The sequence below is a fragment of the Megalops cyprinoides genome, chromosome 8 (genome assembly GCF_013368585.1).
Source record: "Megalops cyprinoides isolate fMegCyp1 chromosome 8, fMegCyp1.pri, whole genome shotgun sequence".
Taxonomy (NCBI): domain Eukaryota; kingdom Metazoa; phylum Chordata; class Actinopteri; order Elopiformes; family Megalopidae; genus Megalops; species Megalops cyprinoides.
In genome coordinates, this window is record NC_050590.1 from 23,114,694 (window position 1) to 23,138,107 (window position 23,414).

The 23,414-nt window shown below is 39.2% G+C and overlaps 1 protein-coding gene across 1 annotated transcript; it reads left to right on the forward strand.

Moving 5' to 3' along the window:
- Positions 1 to 36: 36 nt before the first annotated feature.
- On the forward strand, positions 37 to 22,630 carry LOC118781937 (protein kinase C and casein kinase II substrate protein 3-like). Its single transcript, XM_036535094.1, has 11 exons — positions 37 to 240; positions 4,977 to 5,044; positions 9,740 to 9,832; positions 10,309 to 10,465; positions 11,332 to 11,567; positions 12,563 to 12,718; positions 13,893 to 14,068; positions 15,586 to 15,706; positions 16,389 to 16,501; positions 19,608 to 19,768; positions 22,046 to 22,630. The coding sequence occupies exons 3-11, from the start codon at positions 9,779 to 9,781 to the stop codon at positions 22,159 to 22,161; spliced, it is 1,290 nt and encodes a 429-aa protein (XP_036390987.1). The 5' UTR covers positions 37 to 240; positions 4,977 to 5,044; positions 9,740 to 9,778; the 3' UTR covers positions 22,162 to 22,630.
- The last annotated feature ends 784 nt before the right edge of the window (positions 22,631 to 23,414 follow it).

Sequence of the window (23,414 nt, forward strand, 5' to 3'; positions counted from 1 at the left end):
GGTTGCGATGACATACAGTTCTCTTTGCTCTGTCCGGCCGCCAGCAACCCACGCTACTACGTGAACTGGAAGTCAGACGTTTCGTTGCAGAAGTTTAGACTGCGTCCAACTGAAGTAGGCGGGGGAAACATCAATTCATTTATTGATAACTGCTGTTATTTATATCATTCGAGATTTACCCGGTGGAGGAGCTAATTGTTTGACAGTACTGCTGAGTGTGGAGCACCAAGGCTGCAACAGGTAAGTAGTGGAGATAAGGTAGGCTAGTAGCAATAGTGTAGCTTTTTATACGCCAGGAAACGAACTCAATTTCTGCGTTATTTTTTAGAATAGCCGAATATCTGGAAAACTGAAATCCTGCATATGCACGACACTCCATTGGAAATTATTGCTTCTTAATACCAAAATAGACAATGGCTAGCACTACACGTACAACACTCGGAGCAAATTTTTTGATCAACTTTTGAGTGCAATTATTACGTAATATTTAGTAATGGATATGGATTTGGATTTGGAATCAGGATGTGTATTTTCTTCTTTTGGCCAGTTGCTAATACGATTTAATGTGTTGTTGCCTCAAATTAGGATTTCCGCAGCCAGATCCTTGGTCTTGGAAGTGATCGAATAACAGAACTTAAGTGCAGAACAACTGTTTGTGTATCGTCAAATGTAAATTCCAGTCTTTACGAAATGGAACGACTTCTCGCCACCGAAAGCATATTTCACGAGCTCTGTTACTTGCATAAGTTGCATAAAATACATCTAGCCTAAGGTCGGAATGAACTACAGCTATCTAAACTGGAAATTTAGCGAACGCGCATCATCACAGGAAAGCATGAGAAAATTTTACTATGAAACGTTTGCAGAAGATTGGCTGTTTTCAACTCAGCTTCATTAATGCCGATTTATGATAGGATATGATATGAAGGCCCAGTCCGTGGTAAACATGTCATGTTTATTTAGTATAATTCAGGAAACGCGGTTTCATATGCTTATGAAAGTTCATGTTTCATATTAACGTTACATTTGTGTTAAACCTTAATATGTAACCTTATTCAAGATCCGGTTCATCCAACAATTTACCTATTTTGTCCTTTCAGCTAAGAAAGGGTCAGCTTTATTCATTGTCCGTAGATATTGACATTTTAGACTGTATTCATGTATCGGTCTACAGTAGGCCGAACTGTTTTAATTGTATTTGTAGCAAATTAATTGTGTTGTATCAAAAGCATGCAGTTTCATTGCGTTTGATCGTTGATAAGGGTTTGTGTGTTGAGGTGGCATTCTTTAAATTAATTTGAAAGGGTAAAATTTGTTCCCGTTGTTTGTGTCACATCCACTCCTATATCGATAGATTATGGTGACTGTAGTGATCGCTCATTCATATGCAGCTTGTATCGTTGTACCTAAATCGTTAACAGCTAAGCTTTCTGTTATGGAGATGCTTTGAAAATTACAAGACTGGTGCATTGACCTTAAATGTCGCGCTCTGTAGGGAAAATAAAGACAAACGACAGAGCCTTGCGAAATGATACTCGTTGTGTAGGCAACATGCTTCAACTGCAGCAGTGTTTTCTGATGGCTCGAAGAAGTGTAGCCCACTACAGGAAAAAGGACCTGTGTTGTTAAATGCTTGCCAGAGCAGACCAGATATGGTTTGGGGAATATACTGTTCTGTCAAAAATACATTTCCTTAAAGAAATGTTTTATCTACTTAAGTCTGCGTTGCACTAGTTGAATTGCAACCATCCTTGAGTCTTTTGCCTGGCCTTGTTTCCTCAAATCCCTTTGCATTCATTTTCTTGGCATTAGAACACTGCTCATTAGAGAACTATATCCTGGAGGTGGTTGTGAATTCAGTTTGAACAGGATATAGTAACTGAGGTGTACCACAGTGTTCTCCAAGCCACAGCATGTGATAGTGGTGTTTCTTTAGACTGCGTTGTTTGCAGTCAAAATGAAATGTCCCAATTTTTATCTGAATATATATTTATGGCCATATGGAAAAACTTGTCAGTATGGACATGGAGAACACAATCTCACTTTTGTATTGTTTTAACCCTCTTTGATCATTGCAGCATCACATATAAACATTTTAATTTTTTCAAATAAAAAAACTCATTCAGGGTAATGCAGACATTAAACAGAACTCAGAATTTAAAAAGTTTTTAAAAGAGTAAGGAAGTTATGTAATTAATGTAGAATCCAGCCTTATTTGTTCTGCCCAGAGTAAAAATCTGACAATTTATATTGTAGGCCTATTTACCTGTTTTTCAACTAACATTGTCATCTTTATCAACAAATTGTGTATGCTTTTTTGAGTAAAGCCTCTTTGAATACAGCAGTGGCTGAAAAACAGAACTCTCAATTTTATGTGTAAAACCGTATGTTTAAAAAATCCTCTTAATTGGTTATTGTGTTATTGTGTTACAGATTATAGGTAAAATCTGCGAACAGCACATTTATCCCATTATTAAATTTCTAAATGAAGTGTATTTAGAAATAGGCTAATTTGAGTTCGAGAATTAAAATCTACCTCCTCTCCTGCATTTCCCAAAATCAAAGATGTTATGCCATGTTATTATACTATGCTACTATGTACAATACCACTGTATAAGATGATATAGGCATGTCATGCCATGCCATATTAAGTCATGTGACCCAACATGTCAGTATGCATTTCATCTGATGGAGCTATACTGCTCATATGCATCAGACCTCATAATATCTAAAGTTGTACTCTCTGATATTGCAGATACCCACCCATATCATAATTGTTTGTAAACAAGCAAGATTGTTCAACAGGTGTGTTTATGTGCTAGCTAGTCTTTGAGTGAGGAAGAAGGCCTAATTACAGTTTAATCCAATTTACGAAGACTATAAGACAAATTACATCCAATAGCAAGGTTTTGTCATCCTTTCCTTTGAGGAATATAAAGATAAATCAGCTGTCATTTCCTCAGACTCTGCAGCTGGCTGTCCTGGGCACAGCCAGTCTTTTCAGCAGCATGTGAAGTGCCTTTGCCACCTTAAAAGGTAGTTTGGTCACAGTCTGTAATTATATGTGCTGTGTGTATATAAATTCACAGAGAATGATGCTTCCAAACTGTTACTGACCTGCTGTGTCTGCTGGAATGCTTGACGATACTGAAAAGGTTTTAGTTGTAATTCATACTGTACACGTGTACGTTATGAATGGTGGATGTGTCATTTCTAAATATTACTTTAAACTGATAACTTCCTGTGCTAGTGCTGACTTCTGGAAGAAAAAAAACCCTCAAGATTGTTAAAATCAGATACAGTTTTTTTTCCCTTTGTTTATCTTTTACTGTAACGCTTGTTTAAGACTGAACACTGGTCTGATAATCGGGACTTGTTTGTCAAATTTTATGCAAGTGTGTTAACATCTTCCTGAACTGCTGTAGGAATTGGTGCATACATAATCAGAATTTTGGAGCATTTTCGCACAAGCACTTGAGCTGGAAAATTAGATCTTTGCAGGAGCTGAAAAAATTTTGCTTTTTTGCCATACTGAGAGGAGGCGGGTGTGGAACAAGCATCCATTTGTTCCCAGGCCTGCCTGCAGTTTGAGAGATACAGAGCTTTAGGGAGCTGAGAAGGCCTACTGTATATTGAGCTGTACATATGCCAAACTGATGACTCCTTTAAATGAGAGATTTGCAGCATAGACAGTCTACTCCAGAATAGGGGGTTCTTCAAAGCTAAATGACTCATTGAGAACCTTGGCTCATGTGCAGATGGTAGTTATTTTTTGTTTGTTTACAGTTTTGAATTGATCAGCTTTGACATTTTTACCTCATGAGAAGCCTTTACTTCTTTAAAATTCCCTGCAGTCCTTTTTTGCCTGTAGAGAATGTGTCATTTGAACAGGTACCAAGTGGAATTGTGCTGAGATATTGAAAGATCCTCTTGGTGTGGAATCTTGTTGATTTTATTTATAGTTAGGGAAAAGAATTCATTTTATCAATGTGTCCTTTTTTGAAAACTATTCACAGTACTATTGCAGAATTTCCTTTGATTGTTTCCCATGTAAAAGATGGATTTGTGAGTCATTGCTTATGTTTATGTTGAGGCTGTCACCCCCTCGAATCAGCTGCTTTCTCAAGCAGGGGTTCTGATTTGGATAAAAGGTTCTGTCAAATTAACAAGTGAGTGAAATAATGTGTGTAAATAATGCTGTTCGTGACAAAGTCCCAGTCGGTGTGGCTGTAATACAGCCGCACCATTTGTTATACCAGTACCTTCCAGACTTTGGGAGAGGCCATATTAGCAGTGTGGCGGATGTAAGCCACATGTTTGAACCTGATGGGCTGCTGGAATGTGGGGTACACTGAAGATGACGTCACTTGCCTTGGGCAAGTAGTGTGGAGAAAACTCATGTTCAGAATAATCCCCTAATGTATGTGTCCCTCCCCAGTATAAGCATTTGCTGGACACATTCTGATCAATGTATTTTTTTCTATGAGAGAACTAGGAAAAATATATCAGAAGACAGATTGGTTGATGTACTCTTTTTCTAACACTGAGGCATTACAAAACTGGGTTGTGGAAGAAATGCCATGGCTAATGTGTGTCCTTAAATATATTTAAATGTAGCTAAGTAATTTCTGAGCAGGAATATACTTGTATTATTTACTTGATTTATATTTATAATTTGCTTTTATTTTTGGTTGTGTGAATTCCCTAAACATCTACAGCAAATCTTCACTGTGGTGGCAGGCTGCATAGTTTTCCAGCTCCCTCATGTTTTCCAGAACCCCGATCATGGGCTTTCCATGGCTTTTGTGTGTGTGGCATTTCACTTTCCAATTTGGAATCTGCCACCTTTGGGCTCCTGCAGTTATATTAACATCTTACCTCTATCAGTTAGTGTGCTTTTTAGTGGAACTGAACGTCTGCTGTGGTGTATCTTCTCTTCATCCCAATTCAGTCTCTCTATTTTTCCTTCCTCCCAGGAAATCAGGCCAAGTGAGGTTTTCCCAGAGCAACAACCCTAATTTCTTCACCTGTCACTGAAGCTAAGGTAAGACAGATCATTTCAATATTGCTACACAGAAAAGAGGGAAAGAGACACATTCTAGAGCCTTGCTAAAACATACAAATAATCTCTACTTTGAGAAAATAATGTGTCTAGGTATGATTATGCTATATATTTGTGTATACAGATATTTTTATTTGGATTTTTATTTTTATATAAAATATTTTTATTTTATTTTTATTGGACCAACTTTAAATAAAATTTTTTAAAAAGCACATTTTTACAATTGAATTGTTACAAAGCGGTGAATAGAAAAAAGCGCTCAATAGATTGTTGACCACCATGAAATAATGTGACTTTGAATGTATCTTGATTTTATCAGGCATGTTTAGTTGAGATTACTTCACCATCTATACGTATGTGATAGGCAATGGGACTCAACCTGACCACAGTCATAGATGATCAATTAAACAGATTTAGGCCCAGAAAAAATAATAAATGTACATAAAACTTTTGATGTAGTTACCAGTGTTTGGTAATTGTTGAGCTTTAGGTACATCCAAAAGACAGAACAGCTCACCATAAGCATATCAAAATTGCCTCAACTGAGCATATCATAATTGCCTCAACTGCAGCCTTAATTTATTGGTGCAAGAGCGGAAACATTTTAACTCTTTCTTATGTTCACTTTGCATGACCCATTCACTTGACCCAAGTTTATTCAAATTGTTGTTTTTTTGACATTGTTTTTTTTTGTCAAAATGTGCCATAATTGCATGGTTTCAAGCAAGAGTTGTAAAGCCATTTGAACTTAGCCTTGTATTTTTCAGGCGATAGACTGTCTCCTTGTTTTTCCATTCTTGAAGGTCATAATGAATGGATTGCTTCAGTTGTAGCTGTTGCTTTCAAATATTCTGTTGGAAGACGTTTTTGTTTAAATAAACTCATTTGCCCATGACAAGGACCTGTATAAATGTAGCTGTGGGAAAACCATACAGTCAGTGAAAATAATCACCACTGAGTTCAACAGCTTTGTGTACATCAGTCAGATTAATGCTATGGATTTCCACTGTGCCATATATAAACTCCTCCTCTTAAGGAGCAGGGTTAGAGGAAAAGGGAATGAATTCTCAGCTTGTTTTTTACTATTAATGCTGTCTGAGAAATCCAAGGTTTTCTGACACTGTTGATCACACATGGACCTGCGTAACTTCCATTAGACTCCTTGCTGGTTTGTAGTCCTGGACTTTGATTTGTCCCTCTGGAAAAGGCTGCAGGGAAGATTTTTTATTTTGTGTATGGAAGCCTTGTAAACTGATTCCACATTCCAGAGGTTTTGTTCAAGAAGCCACATAATACAGAGCCTAATACACCCCTAACAGCTTTCGTATGTGCTGCTGTTTGGTATACAGTTCCTGATGAATTGCTGCATAGTCATTCACATTAGGCTATGAGCAGGAATTTCCAATGCCTGATTAGTTGTTTCAGCTCATGTTGTGTCATCAGGGACTATAGATTTGGAAGTCCTGTCCCTATAGTTGACCCATTACAGAGGGCCCCAGTTCATATGAGCTGACCCTGTCCCAGAAGGTATTTTACTTTCAAGTGGGTTAGTTTGCAACATCTGAGGTCTGGGTGTCCAAGAAATGGTGGTTAAGAGACATAAGACGAAATATTGTAACATACAGAATAATCGTGATACGGAATACAGTTTTTTGATAAACTCCATTTCGTGAAGGGTATCATATTATTTGCAGATTCGCTTTCATTTTATGCCTAGTGGATAAATAGTCAAAGATGTCTCACTTTTTTACAAATGCACCATGTGTCTGCTTCAATGACACCAACACTTGCTTTGTTATTGATTTCTTTCAGATTAATTCAATTTATTTATCAGCAGTTCCTTATATACAGTGAAGCAGCAAAACGTGCTTTTCAGTCACAATAAAAAGAAATAAGAGAAATAGAATAGAACATTGAACAAAGATAAGTCATAAAGTGAAAATAAGCAAGATTTACATAAAATAACAGAAACTAGAGTGATGTCCAGAAATGGTAATAAATAAATAAACCAATGTTGTCCCATAAAATGTGAAGGACAATAATAAATAAGTAAAAAAAAAAATCAATGAACAATAAAATAAGTAAGGGAAGTGAAAATTAAAAATGGCTCACTGAAATTCCAACAAGTGCATTATGACTGAAGTGTAGTTGAGGGGGACTCTTAAGTGTGCTTTCTGATTTATATGGTAAAAGCATGTCCTTTAATTCTAAAACTAATGAGCCAACACAAGGATTTAAGCAGAGGGATAATATTCTCCCACCTTTATGCCTAACTGGCTGCTGCATTCTGGATAATATGACCTACCAATAAAATTAGTGTAGTTGTCCAGTCTAGATAAAATAAAGGCATGTCTAATCTCAGCATCAGGGAGGGATAAAAATGACTGCACATTAGCAACATTTCTGTGATGATATAAGCTCATTTTAGTAATATTCTTAATGTGGGATTTCATAATAAGATCTGAATCTAAGATTTCTAACCTCAGACTTCAAGTTTAGCATTATAGAGATAGGATCCTTGTAAAACAGTGCTCTCTGTCTCTAGGACTATCTAAAAGAACTTTTTTTTTGTTTTTTTATTTAATTGCAGGACGTTTTGTGAAATAATGAGTAAAATGGGAGTCTGGATCTGATCAGTGTAGCTGTTATATCTATCTCAAACTGTTTGAGCATTGTGATGCCACATAAGCTATGTCTTCTGCTGCAGTGCCTCCTCGTATATTTTCTTTTTTTTATCCTGTGTGGAATATTGAAGATTTTGCACGTTTGAAATAGCGTTGCATAATTGCCAGTTCAGAAACTATTACTGCACTAGAGATCAATTATGGTGGTGTTTAGAAGGGATTCCCCTCCGCTGTAGGCAAATTATCTGATGAGGAAATCCACACTCCTCATTTTTTTTCTGTTTTCTTGAATCCTTGTGAAACAGGGTGTGAAATTGGCAGCTGTATCTGAACTGGCACTACAGTGTGAAATGGTTGGCGGTGTAGCATTGTTTGCAGTGTCAGACTGGCCAGAGGGCTGCAGAGGCTGCTGGAAACGATCTGGCCGCTGCAGTCGCCATGGCCACTAGTCATTTCTATTAGCTGTCCAGCCAAACATTGAATTCTGTGAGCAAAAGTGAGCTCTAAATGTAGCAGCTGCAGAGCCCTGTTTGTCTGTTTGCCTGCAGCCATACCAATGCCGGTGAAGTGCGGTGCACCTATGGTGGTATTTCATTTCTGCTCATGTCTTGGCAGCTTAATCTTGTTGGAATCGCATGTGCTCTTTCAGCCCCAGGACTTTCACGCTTCCTCATTTTCATCGTCTGCTCATCATCAGAGATTTTTGCAGCTAAAGTGAAGACAGAAACACACAGAATCCATCTTCATGCCACTATGCTCTTCTATTTTTCCTGCCAGAGGTAGTACAGAGCTCATGTTACTTTGCACTGAGCTTTAATCGCTTTTTCCTCCCATCCCACTGTTGGGTATTCACTTTTCAATTAGCAGCCTGCATTCAAGTGAGCCTCTCGTAGATTCCTCTATTGTGTCACAGTTGTGGTAAATGCCTCTATCACTGGCATACTTCCCAGCAACCCTCGTGCAGGGAACGTAATGTTCGTGAAAGTGTGCCTGTGCTGTCAGCAAAATGTATGGATGATATGCCCTCCTCTCTCTCTGTCTTGGTCTGTTTTTTTTTTTTTTTTTACTCAAAATGGAAGGAGCTCAGCTTCTCAAAAACATTTCCCCAGTTCCCCACATTTTTTTGCACCAAAGCTGCTTGGTAGAGGAAGCTATATGATCTTGCAACTGTGAAAATGCAGATGGGAAGGAGGGCCAAGATTGGAGCAAGCTAAAGAGAGATGAATGAGAGAAATGACAAATGAGAAAGGAAAGACTACATGAAATGTCCATTGCCTTAAATAGGGATTCCATTTCAGCCATGGATTTATTGTATGAAAAATAATTTTGCACCATAGACAAGACTGAGTTAAAGAGTTTGTATATTGTGCATTTAGATATCTACAAGCACACTTGACAACAACAATGGGGGGGTTCACTGAAACACAAGACAGTCAAATAGGCAAGCTGTTAATGTTGCTGTACGCTCTAAGCATGCTGTGTGCGCCAAATTCCTGATAGAACATAATTATCTTTACTGCCCAGTCATATTGCCCCTCCCAAGCAAAATAAAACTCCTCTCACCTTCTGAATCTCCTCACAGACAGGCAGAGACACGGAGGTGAGACTAACTGTACTCTTCCTGGATTACTGTGCTCTTACTCATTCAGGGCAGCAGAATGAAACTTCTTTAGAAACCTGTTCAACTTTAAGTGAAAACTGAAAAAGAAGCTTAGCTGCTCATCCGCATAGTTAAATGTTTGTAATAGCTGCAAACTAAGTTCATAGAGGTCAATCTTTCACATGGTGTTTTATATTCACTACTGTATGAATTATTATTTCTTGTTAAGTACCTAATTGAATGGTGTCTTTTGTGTCTATTAAAGAAAAAATTGTGATATCGTAGGTGTTTACTCAGAATGTGTTGCTGTCTAACAACCCCTAGTTATACGGTTGACTTACGGTCAAGAAACTTTGAGTAATAAAAGTATTTTTAATATGTTGTACAGCAGTTAAGTACTATGACCTTACATGGAGGACATTTAAAGTCTTGTTTTTGTTTCTCTTTTGACAGAAATCTGCCAACATTCTGTGCTGCAAGGGTGACCCCACCATGTCTTCCAATGGGGACCTGCGAGACATAGGGACCGGTGATAGTTTTTGGGAGGTAAATATTCTTCCACAGAGAGCTCCTGTTCTGTGTGAGACAGGAACAGCAACCAAATGTAGTAGAGCAATCACAGAGTAGAAGGGCCAGGGTAACAGGGTTATATGGTCTTTAGACCCATGATGTAGCAGACAAAGCAGGGCTTATATGCAACTGCGACTTCCTGCTGATCCGAAATTTCCTTAATTTAGCTTGAATGGTATCTGTACCTGGTCCTGTTGCAGTTCAGCCTCTACACCTCTTTGAGCCTACCCTGTCTGATAGACATTCCTGTAAAGGGCTGATCATCTGGGCTAATCATTTTTACTTGAGATGTATTCTTAACCTGAGCCAAAAGTGATGATGTTGCATGATTTTATGTAGTTTGGCTTAGTTTTGGTTTAAAGCTTTGTATTAGCCATTTACCTTTCTGTTTTGGAGTCCTTTCTGATCGTCTTTCACGTATCTCAAACCAAAATTCTTCCAACTTTTCTCAGCCGGGGAACTACAAGAGAACGGTAAAGCGCATTGACGATGGCTACAAGCTGTGTAATGAGCTAGTCAGCTGCTTCCAGGAGCGAGCCAAGATTGAGAAGAGCTATTCCTTGCAGCTGGCTGACTGGGCCAAGAAATGGAGGGGTATTGTGGAGAAAGGTAAGCCCAAATGAACCAAAAACAGAATAAAGCACCCAGATCTCTTTGGCTTTTCTCAATAGTATCAGTCATGCTTTAAAACAACCAACCTGTTCCCAGAGGTGTAGGTGGTGCTCTGAATTCTCCAAATTCTGCGCAAATTTGGTTCAAATTTGGTACCCATTGAATATAAGAGACTGGAAGTTCATAGCTGAATAGATAGAAAGATTCTGTAACGTCAGTTTAACAGGTTTGTATTCTAGCATTGTGTATTTCAAGTTGTGTCATATGCCATGTGCTAGTTTTCTTCACTGATATAGTATCAGGGGACAGAGATGGATTACATGTAAAGGCTCTTTGCATGTGCATGCAGACTAAGTCTCATGACAGGCATGTGACTGCTTAAAGCTGTACAGAAAATGAGCAGCCAACAGTTTGACTGATTGCCCAGCACCATCATTGCCCAGCAAAGACCCAGGGAAATCAGGCAGTGTATTTCTGGTTTTTAAATGTCACCCTCTCTGCCTGCTATTGTGGTCACTGAGGCATTTGTTCACTACAGTCAGCCTGTTTCAGCTGTAAACGTGTAACAACATGCACTTGTTTTGCAGTTACGTTGCAATAATGAGTTTTGCTATGAATGAGAGACATTGAATGATATCTGCACAGTCAGATTGGTTTCAGTAACTTTGAAGACTTGAACACTGGTGTCTTGCAGAAATACCTTCCGTGTGCTGCCTGTTCCTATGATCTGATGTTAGAGGATCTCCCAGCAGGCAGTGGAATATAATGTGTTTGTTGAGGAACATCTTATCAGATTGGGGGTAGAGGAGGGTACTTACATGAAGGAATGTAAGATGCAGCTGATGTTCATGGATGTCCCCCAGGAGCACAGTACGGCACACTGGAGAAGGCGTGGCATGCCTTCATGAATGCGGCTGACAGGCTGAGTGAGATCCACATGGAGCTGAGGGAGCAACTGGCTGGGGAGGACAGTGAGAAGATCAAGAGCTGGCAGAAGGATGCCTTCCACAAACAGATCATCGGTGGCTTCAGGGAGACCAAGGAGGCAGAGGAAGGCTTCCGCAAGGCACAGAAATCCTGGGCCAGGAAACTGAAGGATGTGAGTCTCCCTACAGTAGAAGGTGGAGAATGTCAGGATCAAATGTGAACCTCATTTTCCATGAGCATGTAGCTAAACTGTACTGCATATGCCTACAATTTTAAATATGTACTCTGCTTAACGGTGCAACAGCAATATCCCAGCTGGGATCCAAGCTGATGACCTCCCTGCTTTGTGTACATTTATTTATATTTGCTTATTTGATATAAACAAGTGCACTTAAATTTAACAATTCAACATATTGTGTGCAATGCAGTTATGGGGTTATCAAAAATATTTTATCCATGTCTAGTTTCCAGCCCAAGGTAAAATGGATAGTTTAAACTTACCACCCATCTGTTACTGTTAACCTCTCATGAGGACTCAGTATTGTTATCCACCAAAGTAGATTATGGGGTGAGCATACAAGGGGCGCAGTGCAGGGGGTCTCAAAGCATTGGGCTTCTGGGGCTTTCACCCCAAATCTTTTTTTGAAGAGTTCTTCAAAATTTTGTCGATTTTTAAAATTTTTAATTTTGTCGATCTCTACACAATGTTTCACACCTTACCTGGTAGAACATTAGTAATATGGTTTTTAAAGTTCTATTTCCCTTTTATCTCACTGCAGGTATACTTGTCAATTTTTCTGTTTATCATGTTGTTCAGTATGCAATATATTGGGTGGTACATTTTTCTAAAAAAAAAATAAATAAAAAAACAGTAAATGTTCCAGACATTTTGGTGGTGTTTGCATTTGCTGTGACTAATGTAACTTAACAGATGAGTGTCAGTGCTTTTTTAACTGCTGCTGACTATCCAACTGTTATGATTAATACTATGAATATAACCTTGCAACTCTATGTAGCTTGCTAGTGGACAATCAATGTTTTTAGAAAAATTAAAATTTCAACCTGCAAAGAGCTCCCTCCTGAACCTCAAAGGAGCAGACAATGTACAGAAAGTGGCACAGATAGCCTCCTCCATCATTCTCTGACTGTCTGATTCATGTGACCAAGGTGGAATCCTCCAAGAAAAGCTACCACCAGGCACGGAAGGAAGAGCATGTTGCTGTGGCCCGCCAGGCCCAGGCCGAGGCCGATCCAACCAAGTCTCAGGATGAAGTCCGCAAGCTACAGAACCGTGTGGAGAAGTGCAACAAGCAGGCAGAGAAGGTACAGAGCACTGCACAGCAACATATTCAAATGTCTTGTCCAGGATTGACAGATACCTAAGCTGCTTAAGTGGTGCGAAGTCTGTTGTTGATATACATGAGAGCCAAAAAAGGTGAGAGAAGGATACACAGGTATGTTTCTGTGGTTTCCAAAAGAATGGATCGGCATATACAGAAGTTGGGAAACCGGTCCCTTTATATACTACGCATTATGGTATTTCCTGAAACGATTCCAAAGAAAGACATCACAATGCGGCAACAAGGTGCCAAGCCCCCAAGCACTATTACCAGTTTCCATTCAGTTTAAAAACAAAATTAAAAAAAAAACTTTGTTTTAAGTATTTGACCAATTTAAAGAAAATAAAAATAAATTAATTGAAACTTGATTTTTCAGATCATGAATCAATGGGGAAACCGCCTTAATGAAATTGGTCCACACTGACTTACTAAGATCTGACAGGACTGCTCCTGTCCTTTTCATTCTTCTGCATACTTGACACATTTGACTTCTCCCATAATGGAAGTGTTCATACTCTAACTTTGTCATTCAGCTGTTCAATCCTGAATGCATCTTAACTGAAAGGGTTGTTTAAATTATGTGGAGGAGGCTAATTTCTCAGTATGTAGTTACACACCCCCTGCTGGTTTAGAGTCTCCTGTGTGTAGTTGTTTGTTACCAGGTGGAGAGGGTGGGTGTCACATACCTGAGTTCACCAGAACAGGGCAGAGGCAGGATGAAGCTTGTCAGGTTTCAACATTCCAGCCTCTTAAAGGTTGTGTGCTGTTGTTTTTAAACTCTTTCAGAAAGGCACCGGCATCAGAGAGCCTGGTGAACGTGTAGGATCTGATGTGATGACGTGCATGCTAAGGAATCTGAATATCTGAATAGAACCTCTACTTAGCATAGGTGATTTTCAAGCTGCTGAAAGGTGTAGACATGTACGAGCTTTGGACTTTTGTCAATGGAAGGATAACAAGGACACTCCAGTTAATGTATACTTCCAATCTTGTATTTTAAGCATTACAGCCATTTTATCACAAGCCAATTGCATAATTGTCAAGTTGATTAAGTTATTAATTCCATGTTGTGACTAAAATGCTCTACATATACCTCGGTGTTAAGCAGTGGTCTGAGTGTGTCATGCTAAGTTGATTGGCGCGTCTGTTTTACTCAGGCTAAGGGACGCTATGAAAAGGCCCTGGAGGACCTGAACCGCTGCAACCCACGCTACATGGAGGACATGGAGCAGGTGTTCGAGATCACACAGGATGCAGAAAAAAAGAGACTGCGCTTCTTTAAGGAAGTCCTTCTAGACATCCACAATCACATGGACCTCTCCAGCAGTGACCGGTACTGCCCTCACCACACCTATGAAGACACGGGAATGTATCAGTTATGCTCCTGGCTTTCATTCCAGAACTGAATTGTAGGGCTGTTTTGCTTCCAGAAATTCAATAGCAATTGTACCTCCCCTGAAGCTAGTATTTCCTAGATAAATGATATTGTAGGGCTTGTTTTTCTCCGTTCTGTCTCCGTTTCTGTGTTGTTCTAAATAACAGATAAAACAATGAAACATTGGGTTTACCTAGAGAATCAAACAAGTGAATCTAATGCTTCATAAACTGAAGCCAACTCTAAATGAAGAGGGCTAACTGCCGCAGCATACACCAAGCTAATTATTGACAGTTTATCTGGTTATTGGAAAGCCACTATCTCTTTAAATTCCTGTAGGTCATGTTGACTGTCATGAATTTTTGGCCTGGAGAAACAATCTTGTATAGATGTGTTTTTTCTCTTTCTTTTTTGAGATATTCTTGGCTTGTTTGAAATGTGCTCTTTGTATTGTGTTCCAACAATTTAGTCCCGAGGCTGTCTTGACTTTTTCCTGTACTCAGCAAGCTGTTACAGTTAGTTAAAATATGTGAAATGTTGCTCCAGAGTCACTCTGTCAGCTTAAGATACTTGTCTTCAGTGCATGCTAAGCTCTGTAGTCTGAATCCAAAATGGCTGTAATAATTTCTGACAATGATCAGGACCCTACATCAGCAGAACTTCTTGATAGGGGTGGGTTTCCTTGTCTCAATGCTCTCAGGCACTCTGTGAGTTGTCTGATGCCTGCATGTTTGTCAGATGGCATCAGTGGAATAATCCTCAGATTGGTGCCCACCTCACTGTGGTGCACTGTGGGGCTTTCAGTATTGCGAAAAATGGCCTTATCTTTGTCTCATCTTTGAGTGTATTGGAGGATCACATTTGTTGCAGTCCTACATGACTGGAGATGTTGTTGTGGTGAATTACCCCTAATGATCACCTGGTTATTGCAAAAAGTGCTTGCACTCCAGACATCCCCTACCAGTGTTTTATCTTGGTTTAGGTTTAGCAGACTGTGTGTACTTAAGAAGTAAATGTTTAACTCCTGCTGTTTTTTCACTTTAATAAGAGGCAATGTAAATAGAGGGGGTCAGGTGACAGGTGAAGCGAGTTCTTCTGTGGAGCTCTGCTCTCCAATATGAGTAATCCCAGATACTTTGTCAGGCACTTTTATTGGTCAGACTATAGTGTTTGAGTGGACCCTAAAGCTTGTTTTATATGCACAGGCCTTTGCCTGGGATTACCTCTTTTAGAACATACCCCTTCTAGATATTCTACTCTAACTAAACTGTGTTTTCCTCTGTCTTCCATGTGCATTTAGGATGTGCACTCCAAAATCAGTGTATTCATAGCTAGATACTCATCTGAATTTTATGCAAGGTGACCTAAACCACTGTAAAGAATTAGACCCCAGGCCCAATTTAATACTGTAGTACCATACTGGGAGTATGGCTAGTCTGACTATGGTGTTAACCAATAATTAAATTATCTTCCAGTTTCAAAGCCCTTTTCCGAGACCTGAGCCAGACCATAGCAGCAGCTAGTGACACAGAAGACCTGCGATGGTGGAGGAATGCGCATGGACCAGGCATGCACATGAACTGGCCTCAGTTTGAGGTGAGGAGTAAACATGTTCACAGCAAGTGTAAAGCAGTATATGAAACTAAGGATTCATAAGATACCAGTGTGGACCTTTCAGGTTTAGTCCAAAAATTGATAGCACAATTTCACATGAAAATTTCCTGTGAAATTCTGTGTTATGAATTCAAGGAGTAAGAGTGTATAATTTGTATGAATAGTTGTGTTTGTATGAATAATTTGTATGTTAATAATAATGTTTATTATGAATACAAATACACACTATGCAGTGTGTATACACTATGTGTATTGCCACATTTAGAGTATGTTTACAGTATTTCACCTGTACTCTGCATATGAATATACCTATGAATAAAACATAAATTCTGCTTTTTCAATGGGCCAGTTCAGAGTAGTTGGCTTCAGTGTGAGTGCATTCCAGGTGCTAAGGACTGAATGGCCCCTTGTCCTGCAATGGGGCAAAGTATGTTCTGAGATTGCAGACTGCTCCTGGCAGTGCCCTGTAAGGGATGCCTCTATTCTGGCCCTGAAAGTCGCCCATAGCCAGCAGCATTAGCAGCCCCACATGGCTTGAGGTTTGGCATTTTTGACTGTCAGTGTGTCATTTAGGCCTTCTCAAGACAACAGCAAGTTGTTGTTTCTTTTTTGCTGTTGTAATGGCCATTTTTTGTGAATACATGCATCTGTCTGTTTCATGTAGGAGTGGTCTGCAGAATCCAACCCCTCCATAAGTCAGAAGGAGAGGAACAGTCAAGAGGACATGTCTGTTTCAGCAGGAGATGAGATGCCTCAAACTCCCCAGGAGTCCACAAGGTAATGGCACACCCACAGGCCCGAAAATTATCGCCATTGAGAAAACTAGCAATTGTTTGGTTCATTTCTTGGCAGATAGATTAGAAGTATGTATACAGCATGGTCCATAACATTGGTATCATTTCATCATGTTCTTTATCTTGGAGGACCCATATTATCTTAATATTATGAGTAACATGAGCGTTACAGTGTACTTTCTTTCAATGTATGAGCATCTTAAAACAGCTTCCCACCTCAGTTTTGCCTCACGAAAGTCCAAAAAGTTTACACATGGTACATTAGCACTGTAGGCAAGAATATCTTGGGATTGTTTATGATTATGCTTTCCAATTCCTTTTGTTTTTCCACTGCCAACTGTTATGTGTTTTCATTCCCTGGGTAACTGTGGTTCCCACAGGAACTGACTTTCTGTGTCCCGTGAGCAGTAGGCCTTAATTAATCCTGAGTCACAGCTGGGTCCCAGCATGTGCTGGAATGGTATGGCAATGAGGGTCAAACTGGCCTCTCTGAACCATTCCATCACAGTTTCTTTTTTTAATATATGTACCAGATGGTCATATATTGTTGAAGTAAGTAGTCTTAAGATTTTCTGTCTCATTATGAGCATTCTTGAAGGGGCATGGTCTAACACAGAACCTCCACATAAGAACCTCCACACCAGTCTTAAGAAATGGCACCACAACCTCCTGTTACCAACTGGAGAGCCTTAGATGGAAGGTGCAAGGAACACAGCAGCTGGTCATAGTAAAATGTCTGTGGTGCTTTTATTTGGAAAGATCTGTAGAAACCAATAAATTCATATGTCAGACAGATAAGATGCTCAAAGGGGGCATTTTAGATGGTACAACAAAAACAGTCGATCTATAAGGCTGTTTGGTCTAAACTTTCAGTAATGAATTTTATCAGCTTTTTATTTGTTATTATTGCAATAAAAATCTTTGAATGCCCTTAATTCGATATTGAGGCCAAGCCACTTTGTATGTAGATTGAATTGTATTATTTGGTCTGAGGAATAAACCCTGTATAAACATGTCACAGAATGGTCTGTGTTGGGTCTGCTGGCCCAGAATGCAAGTCTCTCAGTTGACCAGTGCATCTGTTTCATCAGTCCCTCATATTCAGTAGTTGTACTGTAACAGTAAAGGTCACAGTTTCCTCTGATGGAGCAGATTCTCAGTTGTTTTTTTCTGTTCAACTATGAGATTAACTAGAGATAAGGGGAAGGACAGTCCTCCTCACCAAGGCACAGTGTCTTCCTACTTTCTTGATATGTGAAATATACAGTATGTGGAAGAGCTGAATGCAGAGATACTGTATGTCAATCTCGTCAGACACTTAAAATCCTCAACAGAGCCTTCTTGTAATGGTACATAATAGGGGTGTAACGGTACTTGTATTCATACCAAACCGTCATGGTACGGACGTTACGGTTTGGTGCCTGCAGTCGTACGGAGAATACGTGGTATATATGTGCGAAGATTGATGAATGTAATGCGGAACCAAATTTTACAAGTGCGAGTTCCACCCGGAAACCTTAAGCTGTAAGCCTTTAGCAAATTTAGCTCAAGCTGATTGGCATCTGACTGAGTCAGTCACACTATGATGAGTGTAAACGACACACAGGAGCTAGAAAACCCGCCTGCTTCTTTTAAATCAGCTATGTGGGAAAATTTTAGGTTCTCAGTGAACTACGACAGCAGTGGAGAGTGAGTGGTGCATCAGATGGGGATGCTGTGTCGGTGTTGTTCGACAGTTGTAGGGTATGTGTGCGGAAACGCATTGAACATGCTAACACATATTCGACGGCATCACCCAGATGTGCCAGTTACCGGAGCTGCGAATGCAGACAGGGTCAAAAAATTACAGGAGCAACTGGCATTTACATTTCATCGGCTATGCGCCCATATGCAGCGGTAGAGGACCCCGGCTTCAAGTATTTATTAAAAGTGCTCGAGCCTTGTTACAGCGTTCCATCCCGTGCACACGGGCACAGGTTTTATTACTTTGTGTTTATTTTGTATTTTCACACCAGGAAAATTTTATTCAGTTCTGTATTGCCTTTTATTTTGCATCAGCCTTAGGCCGAAGTATTTGAAACACTCCTTATTATTTATTTTGTAGTATTTTCATAGCATAAGAGATGCTTTTCAGTTTTGGAGCCTATTGTGACCTTTTTGTTTGACATTAGCCAACATAAAATATGGCCTATGGGAGAGTGTATGTTCGCTGTTTACATTAAACTGCGTAATACAGTACAATATGAAAATGTTTGAGTTCCTTATTTTTATAATGAAGTTATAATGTACAGCCAAGTAGCAAATGCTACCTGGCTGTACCTGCTATCTCAGTCCCTCCCTACTAACAAGGGTGTTTTCCTTTGTCTTTTTTTTTTGGAAGGGGTTGGGCTTAAGTTTTGAATGTTTAAATATAGCCTAGGAACAAATTGAAACACTCCTCCTAATGCACAAGTTTTTTTTTTTTTTTATTATTCTGTTTATTTTGTACTTTTATATCACAACAGATGCTTTTCAGTTGTAGCCGATTGTGACTTATTGCCTTTTGTTTTTTATCAGCCCTACATAAAATATGACTTTTACTGCTTAATACACTACAGGCTGTACCGGCTACCTCGGGGGGGGGGGGGGGGGGGGGGGCTACAAAACACTAGGTGGAACAGATTGTAACTTGCACTACTGTCTGTTCAAAATTGATGAAAAGAAAACTAGCCTTATGCATTTGGGGTTTTTTGTTTGCTTTTTTCCTGTTGTACCGAACTCGTACCAAACCGTGATGTCCAAACCGTGGTGTGAACCAAACCGTGACTTCTGTGTACCGTTACATCCCTAGTACCTAATCATTTTTATTATGGCTGCATGTATGCAGTCTTACAATGTAAATGTACTCTTATGTTGATCACCGGGGCACAAGTCACACAGAACAGCAGCTTTTAAACAATTACTGTAAAGAAAAGCCAAAAAGAAAGAAAGAGAACTTTTTACCTTGTCAGAATGCTTCATTATGAATTAGCCTACTTGCAGTAAAATGTACAGCATTGTGTGTTTATATAGCATGATCATGCTTCACTAATTCTTTCTCTCTCCAACAGAGGTGGCAAAGACAATTCCTCAGACTGGTCTGATGAAGAGAACGGCAAAAAGTACATTGCCACCAATGGGGTGGATGAGGACGAGAAGGTAGTGGGAGTGCGAGTTAAAGCATTGTATGATTACGTCGGACAAGAGGCCGATGAGCTCAGCTTTAAAGCAGGTATTAATCCTTACTAATGCTTATTACTGCCCCTCAGACACAACTCTGCTCTGTAGCCACAGTATGACCTGGTCACACATCAGCCTCCACAGTGCCACCTTCAGGCCATTGTATGTATATGTGGGCATAGCACCTACAAAACAAAAGTCCTTTAGAAAGGCTGTAAAAAGCACCTATATTCACTCTGAAGTCAGCGGGAATCTTCTCGCTATTATAATTTAACATTGCCTTTGCCTAATTAATGCTTGACATTTATGACAGGATCATTGAAACACCCTTTGCTAAAAATGGCGAAGTGTGTACTTTGTGTTGCCCAAAATAGAAGCACAAATGCAAAATAATGTTTGTGTTGGGTAGTTCAATGTGTGAATGTTTTCCTGTCCTGAATGTTATTGGAAAATGTAGGCAAGCTTTTCAAAGCTAAGATGAACTAATTGGACATATTAAGCTCATGGATATCTTTTCCAGGGTTAGTGAACAACTTTAGATGACTTTAAGCATACGCTTTGTGATTTTTTTTGTGCTGTGGATGTCGATGATGCAAGTTAAAGATGATTGATTAATGAATTGGTATTTTTGAACTACATTCATTTTATCTGAAAATTGGCATCATTTGTTTCCCTGCCCTAAAGCATCCTCATTTTACATTTATTTGCTACATATTACATGTGATTTTTCACCATCGTTTCAGTGACTATATATAAAATTATGAGGATCAGTAAAGATGATTTGTAGCCAATAGCACAGCATATGTAGCTTGCACTATTGATATTGGTTATATTGGATAATGATTATGTGTGATATATTAGCCAAATGTTTTATAAATATAGAAATAAAAGTAAGATTTGAAATGTTCAGAATAGTTGTGCAATAACCTCTGTTAGCAATAATGGTGTTTAATGCTCTCTAAAGAATAGTGTGCTGTTTTTCTCAGCTAACTGCTGCCATAGCCTCTGTTGTAACTTATGATAAATCATACAATATTGAAAAAAATATTTGTGACATAAAGACCCCTTAACAAATTTGCTATTAATGACACTTGTGCTAAATCTACTGGCAATTGTTCTAAGGGGCCTAATATTAATTAGGGTGCTTTTTAATAAGACCTCATTTCAGGGGTCATTTAGAAAGTTTGGATGCAATGGATTTTTTAGATGAAAATCTATTGCCACTGTTTTACTGCAAATGTGTCCAAAGATTCTGAATAATCATCTTTCTCAGACATACATTTTTTGTCATTATAACATTTACATTTACATTTATTCATTTGGCAGACGCTTTTATCCAAAGCGATTTACAAGTGAGACAAAGTACAACACAAATAGTAATAATTATAAGAAACTACCTTTAGTGCCAAAAGTACCTGGAAATGTAGAAGTTGCTGGACATTCAAATCTTTTCAGATTGCCCACACCATCAAACAATGATATGATTTCCATGTGGTTTGCAGTATGGTACGCAACTCTAGCATCTAGATTTGCTGCTGATGAAAACGCTTCTGTTGAATTATAGTGTTTGCTGCTCCTGTAGGTGAATGGTTTACAAAGTTGAGCTAAATCATCTCAAACTCTAGAAGTGCTAAATCTATTTTACAGGGTGGTTTTAGGCAGTGTTATCTGCATTAAGGGAAAAAAAGCTTTGTCTGGTCTCTGATCAAGATTAGGAGATATTTTCACAGCAGGAAAGTGAAAATCTTAGTACAGGAATTCAGATATAATTGAGAGATATGGATACTGCTGATAACTAGTAGCTGGGAGAAGGACTGATATGGAATTGCCTCAGATAAAGGGAAACAGATTTGTTGTTTCTTACCTTTTCAGTAGAATCAGTATTCTTTGAGTCTCAATTGAATTTTGTAATCTGGAATAGAAGCATGCCCTCTGCCACCCAGAGAAAAAGCCTGTCCGGCCCCTGCACTAATGCACTCATCAGTGTATTACCTGGATAGGCTGAGAGGCAATTAGAACTATGGGCCTTTCAGATGGTTTTAAGATGACTGTAATCTTGACAGCATTGCCTCCTTTCTTCTTCTTTATGAAAATAGTTCAGAATTACCCTGGCTGTGCTATAGATCAACATGCTGCACACAGAGTTTTGCTTAGTCACTCATCTTTATATGCAGTGGATTGGCTAAGGTGGGCATGATTAATGGGATGTGGCAGATAGATTATTTTGAGATTAGTGGTTCTGCATGCAGTTCATCTTGGCATGAGTACTGAGAAAAGCACAGCTCCTGGATGTGTGAAATCTTGACAGTGTTGCCCTCTCTGCCCCCAGGTGAAGAGCTGATGAAGCTGGGTGAAGAGGATGAACAGGGCTGGTGCAAAGGGAGGCTAGACGATGGACAGATTGGACTATATCCCGCTAATTATGTTCAGGTCATTGGATCCTGATGACCCATCCACTGAACATTTGCAGCCAATGAAACTGAGGCTCTGCCAAGTATGGCTGATGCAGTCAGTTGTGCCGACTCAGATGCTGGTATTCCCCTGGTTGTGAACAGACAGACAACCTCTTTCTGCACAGATAAAGGAGTAAATCGTTTCCAAACACAGTGGAGGATGAATGAGACTGTTTTAAAGGTACTCCTACTCAGAGCTTGAGCCTCAGTCACTATGAGGGACATTACCAGTATGCTGCTTTTTAGAACACAAATGAAAAAACGCTGTTCTCACAGCACACCTGGAGGTGACAGCTGATGACAACAGGTTGTGGAGACTTCAGAACTATCTGACAGACACTACAGTGCAGGTCTGTAATCTTCCAGGAATGTCACTATTAACACAGAGGGGCTTCCCTTCACTTAAACTCCTGATACAGTAGTACTGTTCAATCTCCTCAATACCGATGTTACTGTTATCCAACCAGTCATTTATTTAAACAAGTATTTATTTTAAAAAGAGTGGTCAAATATAAATTGCTGCTTTTATTGATTTATTCATCACTCATTAACAAGAGTCCATATAACTATATACTGTATTCCTAGAGAGACATGTCAGGAAATGTTTTTGTTTGTTTGTTTGTATGTTTTCCCCAAATCAGAGCTGTCTCTCAGAGAGGGGGAACGAGAAATTGCTTTTGAAATTACAAATTGGTTTGAGTAACTCTGTTAGGTCCTCTGAATCCAAACATATCTACACAAAGAATAAAACAATCTGAATATACAGTAAGCTTACTCTGTGATTTTTGTTATTAGATGTTGGGAAGTTTTACCCAGACTTAAATTTTAGGTGAAATTCAGTGATTGCATGGCTCAGTTTCCTATGTCTTCTCAGTGTCAGGAGTTACTGCAGTTGGGTACTGGTTTGAGAAGTTGGGTGCATGGCTTTTATTTGGGAGAGCACTGATCGGGAGGCAGTTGATTTACTTTCTTTTCATTACTACAGTCCTATTATAGTTATTCACACAGGACTGCAGTCTCTAATATGTCTTTGTATTTTAATAAGGTTGTCAGTGTCAACAAACTGCAGATTTTTTTTTTTTTGCCTAGATGAGGTTATAGTTTTTGGATATCATATGTATAGTTACGTTTATAGTTATGTATTTGAAACGGTGCGAGTCTTCAGTGCTTTCTGGCATATTATGTCTCAGTCCGTTGCAAACGTGATTACACAGCAGTTATTCTGAGAAGAAATGCCCCACTGAA

Excerpts from the sequence above, each read along its gene's own strand:
- LOC118781937 (XM_036535094.1), top strand. The coding sequence starts at position 9,779 with ATGTCTTCCAATGGGGACCTGCGAGACATAGGGACCGGTGATAGTTTT. Across the intron at positions 15,707-16,388 it reads TGAACTGGCCTCAGTTTGAG|GAGTGGTCTGCAGAATCCAA; the intron begins GTGAGGAGTAAA and ends TGTTTCATGTAG. Across the intron at positions 19,769-22,045 it reads TGAGCTCAGCTTTAAAGCAG|GTGAAGAGCTGATGAAGCTG; the intron begins GTATTAATCCTT and ends CTCTGCCCCCAG.